Raw genomic sequence first — 13,967 nt, forward strand, 5'->3', positions numbered from 1 at the left:
TGTGCTGACCGCAGGACGTGTTACAAGAAATGCAGAGGCTGCAGAAGGAAGGGAGGAAAAAAAAAAAGCTGAACAATTTAGCTGAAGGATTTGAAGGTCCACGGAAACCGTGTACAGCAGAAAAAAATTGGTGATTTTTAGAGATTCTCCTTCTTCCTGCTTGACCCTCAGCTTCACAAGGAAAATCTTAACAGCATTTTGCCCGATTTGATTACACAGTAAAACATCAGAACAAAATATATGAAATTAACGAAAAGTCCAAAAATCAATTTTGGAGAGTGAATTGAAAAAAGAAATATGAGCCCTAGTGAGTAATGATTTTAAGTTATTTGACATGTTTGAAAAGAGAGTAAATAGAATAGCCACTCCTGTACAGTAAATATTAACTTTAGCCTTTTTTCCACCTAATTTTTGATTTTTTAATTCCTATTTTAAGGATTATCTGACACCCACTTTGGAATTATTCTTCTGTAAAGCTACATTCACACCAGCAGGGCCGACTCTCATTCAAGCGGACACTTTCAATGATTAAATATATAAAAAGGCGTCAACCCAAACTTTGGGCGTCTCCGTTCACAATGCTCGCTTTACATCTGGTCGCGGGCTTAACTGTCAGAAGTCAGTCTGGTAACCGGCGGGAACTGTCTCCTGAGTTCTTACCACACTACAACTCCCAGCATCCCCAGTGCACACTTCCTGGATGCCGCACACCTGACTCTCATTCATTCAATCAACCACAGTATATATAAACTCTGCACTGAGTGCAGCTCGGTGTGAAGTATTGTTTGTGACACTCTGCTTTAATTACCAAGCATTGTATTTGGACCTGATCTTCTGTCTCCCGACCCTGTTTCTGACTCTCGCTTGGACTCCGATTACTAGGGATGGGAATCGAAGGCCCATGAAGCTCTCATGGGGCTTCGTGTAAATGTGCCAGAAAAATGAATGAAGCATTTGGGGCTTCGAAACCACACAGAACAGCGGCATCTGGTGGCAGACAGGACATATATCATCTACTCCACTAAGTTCCTTGCCCTTGTAACACTTCAGTGTGGAAATAAAACAAAGACAATGTTTGAAGATTTGTGAGAAGTGCTTGTGTTACATTGTGAATGCCATGTATAAAGTGAGAATGAGTGATTGTGAACCAGGGTCTAACATGACTGGGTGGGATACATGTTATAGATTTTTATTTAAAAACAGAATTTTCTCCACTGTGCTGGGCTTCAGCCTGTTTCGTCTTTGGCTGACGATTTTGCCAGCCTTGGAGAAGATCCTCTCACAAGGCACAGATGAAACTGGTGTGCATAAAAACTTCTTTGCCAGCTTGTAGAGATGTGGGTATAAAACCTTGTGGGTAACCCAGTATCTCAGTGGGTCCTGAGTCCTTGGGATGTGAGGTTCCTTTAAGTACCTAGAAGGACATTAATAGCCTATTGTCATGCACCAGTCTAAAATGAGCAGAAGTTATGATGAGGATTCTAATCTTTACTGTACCTCTGAACCTCCACTGTTGCACTGGCAGTTGTGCTGGTCACCTGCTGTTGAACCCCCACATGCCTGTCCAGCAGGGCCCAGAGACCACCATCTTCCTGCTGACTTGAAGGACCTTCTCTAGGTGGCGACTGTGGCTGTGCCTCTGGAAGTAGCGCCTGCATTGTTGCAGCACACTCTTTAGTGAGTCGCTCTATGGCCGTGTGGGCAGAGCCTTGGCTGCAGAACCCCAGCTCTTTAAACCTTGGGTCCAACAAGGTTGCCATTGACAGAGCAGTGACCTTCTCCAGAGCTGAAAACCTCTCATGGAGATTGTTCTTCAAGTTAGTGGCCAGTTTTTCACCAAGTGGGTGTGTGATCTGACCACACCTGCTTGAGATGTAATGTTTCAGCATTTTGACCATGGGAATGACTTTGGATGCTGACACTCGTTTTTTGTCGAAAGCTCAACTGTGGCCTCTTGAAACGGTGAAAGAATGCTCAAGCAGTGGTGTATGGCCTGGTAGTCCTCTGAGGTGAGTGGAGGAAGGTCTGTATGGAGGGTGGCCAGAGCTGCCCCCAGTGGCTCTCTCTCCTTAAACAACCTTTCCAACATATTAAATGTGCTGTTCCATCTTGTTTCCACCTAAGATAAGACAGCAAGCACATTTTAAAGGAGAGAAGAAAGTAACACAATAAACAACTGCAAAAACATGTAAAATCTTAGATTTAAAAAAAAGAAAATGTTTCACCTCTTGTATTAATTTGTGCTCTGGCCTGGCCAGCTGTCGCTGCATCTCTGACAGCTTCTCCTTCGCTGTGGTGCTGGATTTAAAAAGACCGACAATCCTACGCCCCTTACTTCGGATATCCTCTAGTTCAGGGGTTTGGGCAAGGGACTTTTTCACCACCAAATTAAGCATATGTGCAAAACACATTATGTGCCGAAGCAGTAATATATTAGCACATGCAACCATGTTGGGAGCACAGTCTGTAACCAGGCCTGTCACCTGGAAGAAAGATTACATGTTCACAAATCATGTATATTAGGTATTGGGAGGCCATATTGATGAATGATTTTGTACTTTATTGATCTGGCTCGCACCTTCCCTTTAATTCCCCATTCTTCCATGAGAAGATTTTTGGCCTCAGCCAAGTGAGCTGCAGTGTGGGTTTGGGGAAACTTCAGAACCCCCAAGACCACAGAGGCCAGCTCCATCTAGAATGAACAAAGTCAAACTGAGATACATAAACCAAAGCATTGCACAAAGCAGGGGATACCTACCTCCTCGGTGATAAAATGGCATGTTACAGCCAAGTAAGCGTCCATGTTAATGGATGTCCACATGTCTGCTGTAAGGCTGACAGCAGAGGCCCTGCTAACCACATCTAAAGCCTTCTCCTTTTTGGCTTTGTACTTCTCCTCCACCATTGTCCTCAAGGCCTTCCTATTAGGAATTATGTAGGATGGGTCCAAAAGGTTGACAAAAGCCTAATAGTGACAAATAAAATACAGCTTATTATGTACACAAAAACATAAATAATGTAAATGCTATATAATATTAGCCACCTTACCTTGAAGCCTTTGTCTTCAACAATTGAAAATGGTTGTGCATCCATTACAATCATATCCACCAATACAGAATCAAGTTCTTGCTTTATTGACACTGCAAAATATACATATGAAGAAAAAAAAAAATATTAATTGTAGAAGCTGAGCCTCGAACCCGGAACCTCAGCATTCACATGTCACTGATTTTTCCACTGAGCTATCTGTTTCAGTTCTTAGTGTGCCATTAGTTGGATATATTCTTATTACCAATACAAGGTGGATTGAAGGCTTGATTTGCCGACTGCGGAGTTTCAACATGATGAACGGAGCGGAGATGTCGCATCATGGAGGATGTACTATGATTAAATGCAAATTCATGTTTGCAAATCAAACATTGCACCTAAAAAAAAAAAAATGGAAAGAATAAAAATGATTCCTTTCAACTGACAGACATACCTATAAAACTGACATAATCAGCAATGGCTACTAATAAAATAACGTTAATAGTGTATTACCTTATTTGGAGAAATCAAGTTGAAATGATCCCAAGCCACAGAACGTTTTTTACCGGGTGCCATGACGTTGATTCTTACGATACACGGGAAACAACAGAACTGGTCGGGAAACGTTGTTTGGGATTCATCTGTATTTATAGACAACACCACGCCCTTCTGATCAAACACACCTGAGATCTGAAACCTGGTTCAGGTGAGTGATGCATTTGGCGCGTCATACGTCATCAATCACGTGATCTGCGCTGGTTGACACACGCTTTGAAACATTGTGCCGAAACACTCTGTTTCATGAAGGTGAACCGCGCGCCGAAGCCCCGTGTCAAACGGGCCATCCCTACCGATTACCCTGTCCCTCTGATGATCTTATGTCTGTTATTAACCCCTGCCTGCCTGACCCTGATTTATTTAGCTTTGTGGACTTTTAGCTGAGCTAATAAACCAGCCGTCTTGTGACATTAACGTACAAAACAATGTTGTATAATCACATGTTGGAAGTTCAACAGGTTGTACATGTGATTATACAATGTTGTATAATCACATGTTGGAAGTTCAACAGGTTCAACATGTGATTATACAATGTTGTATAATCACATGTTGGAAGTTCAACAGGTTCAACTTCCTGTCTGCTAAATTGCAACAATGCTGAACTGGGACTAATAAAGGACTCAGATTTGGCAGTGACGTGTGCTATGTGTTGTAAATATAATCACAACAAGATATTAAAAATTGCAGTTTGTGCCTGGCTGTGTTTATATGACACCAAGACGAACGTTTATTGGAATAGAGCTGTAAAAAAAAAACCTGGAGCAAGATTCCCAAGAATTAGATTGCTTAACATTCAATATCAAGCATCGTCCTGCTGTAGGGGGCGGACATGTGCTGGTAAAAAGAAGTTCCTCCCTGCCACTCCCTACATGTTTGCTATGTGAACACGGGCTCCATGCCTGTTAATGATAGTGTTTAGGCACTTTTAGGATCTGTCTTTGCCTGAATAATTGATTAAAAATACATTAAAGACCCACTAAAATCATCTTTTGATCTATTTTAAAATAATTCCCAGTGGTAGTTTAACTGTGTTCGTGCAAGTTTTTTTTTTTTTAAATCTAAAGGCCCGTACACACCGGGACGAATATTCGCCAGGCGTTATTCGCCACTTTTTTTGTGTTCACACCCAGGCGATTTTCACTGACGATGAGCCGAGTGAACATGCAATTTCATTCCCTGACATTAGATGGCGCTTAATGTAAAACAGAAATATTCCTGTACACAAGGTGGCACTGCGCAACTTTACGCTTCTTAAAGTCGCTTTTCACTCAGAAGAAGAGAGCAAGTATTTACGCGCTTGTGAGAATCATACAAAGAAAACATGAATATTTCAAGCACCAGTAGCTCCAACTGGTACTTGGTTCGGGGATATTTTAGAATGTCCGTCATTATTTCTTCGCGGCTGTGTAGATGCAACTCGGCGTCTATCTTCTTCGCTGGTATGTGTGCTCAGCAAGGCAGTTTTGTGTTTGAGCGCCCCCAAGTTGTGTTTTACTGTAACTTCAGAGGCTCCAGACACGTGTGCAAAAGCGCTTTTATCATTGGTCGAATAGATTTCGACGTGACGCGTCAAAAAAAAAAAACGAACCCGAGGCGGGTTTTTTTTGACGTTTTTTCGCGTCGGTGTGCACACTCTCATTGGTGCCCTTCGTTTAGTCACGAGGCGTTAAACGTCGGCGAAAATCGCGCGCGAAATTCGTCCCGGTGTGAACAGGCCTTTAAACTCAAAAACCTGTGTAGTTTTTTAGAACACAGTTTCTGCAGAGCGGCAGTAGTTCAATAAAAATTCAACTTTGAGCTGTGGGCACGACTGTTGGCATGAGGCAGCCCTGCCCTCCTTTACATTCTTATTGCTGAGAGCTCTTTGTTTACACGTTTTTTCCTCTTTTTTTTTTTTTTTACAGCCCCTCACGCCCAGAAAACATAACATTAGCAGTGCAAAAAAAATGGCAGTTATCCAGTCGTACAGTTTAGACCCAGATTCCAGCTCAGACGAGGACAACAAAGACGTACACAGATCTATTTTTCTGCAAGTGCATTCAGCAGAGTGGAGCGGAGGAGGGAACTTGTGGCGATCGCATTTTCTATGTCACAAATAAGCTCCTTTTCAAACAAAATTTTGGGTCAGCTTATGATTAAAAAAGATTTAAACAAAAAAAGATTCCAGATTTAGCTTAATTTTGTATAAATATCTCCTCCATCATGAGAAAAAGGCCACAAGAACATGTTAAACACCCAAAACACCATTTTAATTGGAGCGGTTCTTTAAAACGAAGTTCCTATAGGACATGGAGAACAGAGGTCACCTTTAAACAGAGTATCTGCATTTTAGTTCCGTTTGAGCACAAAGCTGTGAATCCGGGAAAACTTTTTCATACCAGAAACACTGACAGAACCCTGAGCCAGCAGTTGGGGTTTGGGTTGTTTCAGCAGAGAGGACATGCAAATGAAATTTCGAGAAGGGTCACGATACGTCGCGGTAGCCCTTACGCACACACCGCTGTGACTATAATCCCGGCACAAATCAAATCCTACTGCCATACTGAACCTGGATAATTGCAAACAAGGGCCTGATAAGCTCTTGTAATGGAACTCTGTCAATCAATTCATGCCATATAGCCCCCCTCTCCTGGGTGTTTGCTCAAATTGAATGAAAAACTCCAGCAGCCACTGACATTTAGCTCTTATGCACTGCTGATTGTGGAGGAGAATGTTCCGGTTTAATTTCATTAACTGGAAGAAAGTAAAAGCAAATTTGCCGTGAGAAAAGCAATTATGACGTTACTGACTGGAGCTTTTATGATCCGAAAAGGTCCAACTCTTTATTATCCGCCAGAGAGAGTGGAGAAGGCTTCCCATGACATACCTGTGAGGTATTTATCATGCTAGGGAAAAAAGCATACCTCGTTTTGGAAAATGACTTGGCCTTAAGGTCGCTGTGATCCAAACTCGATAGTTTTCTGGATCAATCTCAGTTCCTTCAGATCCGACCATGTAATGTGTCTGTATCAATGAATATATGCGCACCTTTATGCATTTACAAAAGTTAAAACCCATAAGATGTAATTTATTAGGCTCCATTTTTAGCCCACATCCTCAATTTCTAGCTAAATTATAATTAAAAGTAGAATTCTTTGTTTTGTTTTTTTATTGATGATGATGGTAATTATTTGTAATGACGTCAAGTTAAATTCAATCAATTCAAAAGTTTCCTTTTTTTCAAGCATGTTTTAACTGCTACACCGATCAAACCTCGTTAAATAGAACATTTTTTACATACATTACAGACCAAAAGTTTGGACACACCTCATTCATTTGAATGAGAAGGTGTGTCCAAACTTTTGGTCTGGACTGTACGCCTATGCATTGTCAGGTTTTTGTCGAGGACAGCCAAAAGAAACAAACTCAAAAGTGAAGAACAATTAGTCACATTTATTGTCTTGGGCTGCAGTCTGCAGACCTGAAGGAGCTTTTGCAACCTCCCGCCAGCAGAGGCAGCAGGACTTTGTAGTCTCACAGCCGTGAGATGAAATGAGCAGACAGAGCTGGGAGGGGGGGAGAGTCTGGATGCCGGTGATGAGTGGTAAACACTGGGAAACCTCGGGAGAGGAATCTCCACTTTATAGAGTCAATAGAATGTCTTGGGCTTACGATGAGAATCCGTGTGGATAGAGAAGTCGAGGCGAGGCGAGGCAATGGCGTGACAGGCTTTACGATCCATGCGGATGCGTTGAAAGTTTAGCTGGAAGGCTGGAAGTCACAAGTGAAACTGTCGTTCCGGCAATGGGTGAAGCACAGGAGCAAACTTATGAAGGAGCCCGACCAGGTGTCTGACATAGAGCGTGATTGCTCCAACCGGAAACCTGGCCAAACAAGGTAAGTGCTGCAGCAGTCATGACAGTAACCCCTCCCTAAGGACCGGCACCCGACGGTCGACCAGGTTGCTCGGGATGCTCCCGATGGAACTGGGCTATAAGAAATGGATCCAGGATAAAACGAGAGGGAACCCAGGACCGCTCCTCTGGACCGTACCCTTCCCCGACAGACATGCATATTGGTTGATAAAACCTGTTAGTAGCAGCCGGAGTGCTAGAAATAAACCCACACATGCACACTCTACACAGACAGAACCACAACTAGGATTTGAACCCGGGCCTTCTTACTGCATACAGGTGCTAGGGTTTTTTTGGGGTTGTCAGGGCCTGTAAAGAGCTTTTGAGAGGAGGGGATGCACAGGTTTGTCTTGCAGTTCCTTTGAGGCCACCTCATGAAAATGGAATGTATCATTGTCGTGCATGTGTTAACCCTTGTGCTATCTAAGGCACTTTAACAATGAGAGTGGGGTCATCTGGACCCCACTAGACAGTGCGCTGAATCCTTTTTCTTCAATGATTTGTGATCTTCACTGGTGTCCATGGATTACATGAAATCCTCTCCAACTTTATGCACCTTTGTCATGGTAGGGATAACATGTCAATTTAAGGATCGGGTCATCTGGACCCCACAAGATGGCACAAGGGTAATTAAGGGTATCATAAAATAATGATGAAGATAATGTAAGTTACATATGGGTGATGCTGTCGCACAGCGCCCTTCATGCTCCTTTCTGACCGTGCTTGTAAGATGCCCAAAAGGATGCCCATGCAAAATAGGCACTGATCATCTAATTTCCTCAAGGCTAACAGCAAGACTACACACAAGGGATGCTCAAGAATCAATTGAACGTTTGCAGTGCCCAGGATTTCGGGGGTTTAAAACTATATAAAATCAGTGCGACACAACTGCGTCTCACCTACTTCACCATTAATTACCCATACGTGTTGCTTAAGTGTTCACTTCAACCTGTCATCAGTACCATGCCCATAGAAAAAATATGCATGAAGATATTTGCCCTACCGGCTCACTGGGTTGTCTACGATCTTTAATTGCCGTACGGACTACCAACGTGCCCAACACCGATTCGCCCATTTTTCACCCTCAGACAGCACGTATCCACCCGTGAGAGCAGTTGTGACTAAAGGTCACATGGCCACTATGTACATTTTGCACATATTGCACAGATAAAAATTGGTCATACGTGAATACTGTATACGTGGAAAAAAAATTAGAAACGTAGTGCTCTTTACGTGAAATTTTCACAGATGTATCATGAATGAACCATGTTAAAACCACGGAAGAAGTAAATATAAACCACCCAAAGAACATGTAAATCAACATAGAACATGAACCGTGCGTGATTATTGTGCAGTTTATACTGTATGCAAATGATTTGTGCATCAATTATGTAATTTTGACATGATTTTGTGCCGTATCCGCGATATAAAAGTTTTACATTAGTGGTACATATTTAAAAAATCCGCTAAACGTGTGGACATAAGTTGAACGGTTGTGGAAAGCCACCAATTCACGTATGCATCTTGCAAATATCATGCACAATTTGAGTAAGATTTATGTTATAATTGTGTGTAAATTATGTAAAATGTGTGTAAACTGAGCAATTCTAAACTAACCAAAAAATTGGAACTGCTCAAGACCGAATTACCGGGTGGTAAAATCGGGTAAAGACCCATCGGCCGAAAGATCTGCATACATCGACGAATGACGAACACAAGAAACACTTATGAATTACATATATCATGCGTGTATCACGAAAGACAGAAATTTCCTACATGGAAAATGCACAAAAAGTAAGTAATGGCTGTGTGACACAGCCGTTAACCCCCTTAGCGCTGTAGATGTTTCCACACTCTTTAACGTATCATAACTCTTCAATTGTTTACTTGAATTGGCTGATTCTGACATATATCGGAATTGTAACAATAACATTGGCTCCAAATCAATGCATTGCTGCATTTCTTAGCACAGAATCCACTGGAACTACGACAATTGTGTGAACAGTTGGAGAGTGACAATAGTCGAAAGAATGTCAACACTGGAGTTAAAGCTTTGGTGTTAAAGGGTTAAGGAAGAATAAGAGGATGCACAAATGTTTGCCTGCCTGGAACAGGTAGTTGTGCAGAGCAGAGGTGGAAGTGTGGCGGAAAAGGAAAAGGCTTGACATGCTTTTGTTTTGACTTAGTGTCATCTCAGATTTACCACCAAAGGTTGCACAAGGCGTCCGACCAAAGACAATGTCCTTTAACGACTTCTAGCCAAACAAGATCCATTGAAAAAGAAGAAAAGCAGATGGGGACATCGGGTATTATTCTGTGGAGGGATTCAAACAAAAACCCGTCCCTGCACTTAAGCAAAACGAGAAGGGGTCACCCTAAACCCGGATTTAGCCAATACCACTATTGAATATAAGGGGGGCAAGTCTGGGTTTGCTGATCCAGCTGGGGTGTTGTATCACTCCAAGTCCCTAAAATGATTTAAAAACCATGCATCTTAATTCATCTATCTATAAATCTATCTTCTCCTTTGGTCTATTTGTCTATTGTCTAAGTTTTGTGTTGAATGCTCTTCCTGACACTACCCACGGCATTTGCTGGGCATGGAACAGACACAAGCAGGACACTGGTTTGCGCCTTGTTGAGGCTGTATGTGTTTTTGTTTTGTTTGTCTATTTGTCCATCTGTCAGTCCATCCTTACTTTCTTGTGTCTTATTTATTTATTTATTTTTTGTGAGTTTTTTATGGTTATTAGCACTTGCCCATGCCTTTATCCGGCCTTGGATCAGCCCAGAACCAACTGGCCAAACATGGCCACACTTGTTGATGGCTTAGCACAAAATCATCAAGACATAAGAATTTATCAAAAAGTTTGTATTACAAGCATTATTACTAATATTTGTAATACTGCAAGCAGATACTTTTACTTAATGATAAAAATACATTTAAAATAACGTTTTTTTTCTGTTTATACAAAGGTAAAGATTATGCATATAGAATGAAAAACAAATGAAATGTAGAAATTAGCATCACACTGTACATTAAATTTCAATGATTGTATTGTAATATGTTCTAAACAAGCCCCAAAAGTCACTTTTTTTAGAGAACAGCTGAAGAAATCTATCAAAATCAGTCCACTTTCTGCCACAAAGTCACCATTTACTTGAACAGGCAGGATCTTGTGTTCAGATCTAGCACTTTTTAAGGCACCCCACAAACCTATATGAATGCTTGTGACCACACACTCCCATCTAAAAATATTAACAGTTGGTACTGCACTTTAAACAGATCCACAACAAAACAGTGAACTAAGGTGAAAAGAATGGGGCTGGGAGGGGGAAAAAAAATCAATCGTGGCCTTTTATATATACAGCTTCAACTCCAAAGTACCCTGCTGCTTGAGTGCCATGGGCTGCTCTCTGTCTTCCTGTGAACATGCCCCCCTCTGAGGTGGTAGAATAGTCTGACTGCATGGTAGAGGTCAAAAACCTACATGCCTGAGTTTTATTAGGATCGCAACAGCTCTGGCAACTGTCACCTTTGCAAGAGAACATTGTTGGCTATAACATAGCAGTCCCACAGGCTGCCATCATGACATATTGCTGAAAGACAGAGAAGCAGAACTTTAAAAACGTCTCCAAGTGATGAATGTGAATACCGGTCAGAACATGTTATAGTAAAATATACTGTTTTGAACTTGTACTAGTAAAATGTCAATGTCTGATCTCTAAAGCTTTGACATACGGCAATAAATCACAAGAAATCTTTTTAACAGAGGGTAACAGGTACTAAATGTACTAGAGCTGTGTGCTAGAAGCCTTAAATACAACAGGTTTACATGCATTAACCCCTTTAACACGTCACACATCTATGCTACGTTCACAGAAAACAGAGTTCAAGTTGTGCGTTTTGGCTTAGCGTTAAAAACTTTGAGTTCTCGTGTTGCTACATAGATTTTTATGTAACCGTAGGTACTTTGTTTCCCTAAAGAAGTACCATTACTTTTTGTATTTTTAAAGCTACGTTCACCCTGCATGCACGTGCACATGTAGCTACACAGATTTTTACATCCATTTTCGCGCTCTACGTACAAAATTGGCAGCCAATGAATGCACGTTGCCAGTTAATCGAGGTCAAACTTTGACCAATCAGGGACTTGCATTTGGAAGTGAGGTATTGATTTGGTTTATCTAGTGACACAGCGATGAGCTTGATGATGTTTGTTTGTCTTTTAAATAAACACAAATCATGGCCACTCTCTTGACATCATGGTAATTTATATCTGCCATTGCAACGACAATAACAATAAACCGAAAGTTTCTATTTCGAGCCACCACTTCCACTTTTTCCACTTAGCCTCTTCCAAATGGCAAATTGGCAAAAATCACTTATAAACAGTGCAAAAGGAAAAGGAAGGCTGTACCTGTCTGTCAAGAGTGAACACCGTGTATGTTGTATGCATAGTCTGAGAAGGGCAGAATCCCAAAAGTTATTTGCACCACACAGCAGTGGATGCAGTTTATTTTCAACACAGAAAGTTTTAAATTTTGGATTTAGGCATACCACTTCATGCAGGGCGGCTTCATAAACAATGACAAGACAGTAAATGATTAAAAGACAGCAAGATATCAGTAAACATGTCAGAATTACTGTAAAATGTGGAATTTCAATAAATTTCAATAAATTTGCAATTCAATCATTCAATTGACAATCCAATATGAAAAATTGCAATTCAATCTTACATTTTTTTTCATAGGTTTTTGGCACCCAAATTTTCCAATTTGTATTTGTACCAAAAAACAACAGGACAAATTAAAATGCAATAGATATAAACCTACTTCAAAATTAACATTAAAATTATTTTTAATATTGAATTTTAAATTGCCAAAGATTTTTTCATTTGAATTATGGCGCAGACATTCCGATACAATTGAAAATGCAATCGAATTTGCTTAAATTTTAGTTTTAAAATGGTAAGAATAAACTATATTTTTTCATTTGGAATTTAGAAATTGCTAAATGCTTTTCCAAATGTTATGCTTTAATTGTAAATTATATTGTCAATTAAGAATTGAATGTTGCTTTAAATTATGGGTAAATAAAACTGTTTCATACCCCTTGTTTTTTACTATTTCCTTTTGCTTGTTTAAAGTAAAATAAAAGGTATATTAAAGCAATAGATGTTTATAAAACTGCAGTTTGAACTCTATATAAAACACGTTCAAAATTAGAGCAACACTCTAAGAAATGGTATTCTTGTAAGGTGCTTAACATGGGTAAAAAATATAAGCTTATTTTTTTTTTAAATCAACAAAGAAATATTGAACTAGGCTTCAGGCGTACATATAGAATTCAGAGAGAAATCTAGGGGGCTAACACTGTGCAGTCTGCTCCATTCTTTAGCCTGCTTTTCAGAATAAATTATTATTATTTTTTTTGCTTTTCAATTTTTAATGTGAGCACACACTAAGAGCAGAGCACATTTTGGAATATATGTAATGAAAACAACAGCAGAATATTTCATGGGGCAAATGTGTACCGAGGCCCAGTGGGAGACCCCTGGGGCCAAACTCTGCCAGGTTGCTGGTCTCAGCACAGACCTTCCTGGCCAAGTCTGTCTCATTAGTAACAACGGGGAATACAAGGGAATGTCACAAGATGCGTAAATGGGTAAAAGAGCTTGACCCGGCTCGCGGCTGGAAACCTTCCGGAAACTTGCAGCTACAATCAAGAAATGTAAACGCTCTGAGTCTCAGTTTTGATTAGTTTTGTGTGTACATGTGTCTCCTGTTATTAAATAAATATATTTATAAGTATAGTAAATAAATACACTAACTGCATGTTACATGCACACGATACCATAAAAATAGGACATTCTTATTCTGGTGTAGGAATGCCAACCCAGGTTTGTCCTCCATCTCTTGTGCTGAATTTCAATTACAAAGGTTGTCCATTCTTACTATGACTCTCAGACATTTGTATTCAAAGCAAAGTACATTTCAAAGTTTTCGTTTTTTTTTTTTTTTTTTAGGACTTTGTCTTTGTTGTCAACCTAAACAGGAAAACCAATCCTAAAGCAGGGGTGGGCAAACTATGGTCTGGAGGCGGCTCATTTAAATATTTAATCTGGCCCACCAAACTGAAATAAATTATGTTGATAACTTATGTTAATGTTTTGTTTTCTGGGTTATTCGGGTGTCTCCCTATAGATAGTACACAACAAATAAATTGACCTTTGTTTAGGGGCAGAAAGTTTCTTTGTGTTCATGTGGTGTTGGAAGATTTGTTGTTTTTTCTAATGTTTATGTGTGTTTTCCAAGCTGGACAACCATTTTTCCGATCATTCCACCACCACACGAACACAGCATTTCTCTAATTTGGCATTTTTTTCCCAGAGGGGCATCAACCCAATCGGTGCAATTGGCACTAACATGAGAACAAAAGCCACAGTTTCTGAAATAAAATCTCAAAACTCCAAAATGTAAAATACT

General features: G+C 40.4%; 1 protein-coding gene across 2 annotated transcripts; it reads right to left on the minus strand.

Annotated features, from left to right (window-relative positions):
- Positions 1-1,308: 1,308 nt before the first annotated feature.
- Positions 1,309-2,697, minus strand: LOC111946682 (zinc finger BED domain-containing protein 4-like). Of its 2 annotated transcripts, XR_002872417.1 has the most exons (4): positions 2,579-2,697; positions 2,226-2,483; positions 1,498-2,119; positions 1,309-1,414 (listed from the first exon to the last, which is right to left on the minus strand). XR_002872417.1 is itself a non-coding variant. In XM_023950388.1 (3 exons), exons 1-3 carry the CDS (start codon positions 2,690-2,692, stop codon positions 1,883-1,885), a joined length of 609 nt encoding a protein of 202 aa, XP_023806156.1. In that variant the 5' UTR covers positions 2,693-2,697; the 3' UTR covers positions 1,326-1,882. The 2 variants fall into 2 exon arrangements, 1 of the variants encoding a protein (XP_023806156.1); XM_023950388.1 differs by having other exon boundaries at positions 1,326-2,119.
- Between the last annotated feature and the right edge of the window lie 11,270 nt (positions 2,698-13,967).

This window comes from Oryzias latipes, chromosome 20, assembly GCF_002234675.1.
Source record: "Oryzias latipes chromosome 20, ASM223467v1".
NCBI classification, from domain to species: Eukaryota; Metazoa; Chordata; class Actinopteri; order Beloniformes; family Adrianichthyidae; genus Oryzias; species Oryzias latipes.

Bases quoted from the DNA above. Each gene is read 5' to 3' on its own strand.
- LOC111946682 (XM_023950388.1), bottom strand. From the start codon at position 2,692: ATGGAGCTGGCCTCTGTGGTCTTGGGGGTTCTGAAGTTTCCCCAAACC. The intron at 2,484-2,578 runs GTGCGAGCCAGA...TCTTTCTTCCAG, and splicing joins AATGGGGAATTAAAGGGAAG to GTGACAGGCCTGGTTACAGA. The intron at 2,120-2,225 runs GTGAAACATTTT...GTCTTATCTTAG, and splicing joins AGCACAAATTAATACAAGAG to GTGGAAACAAGATGGAACAG.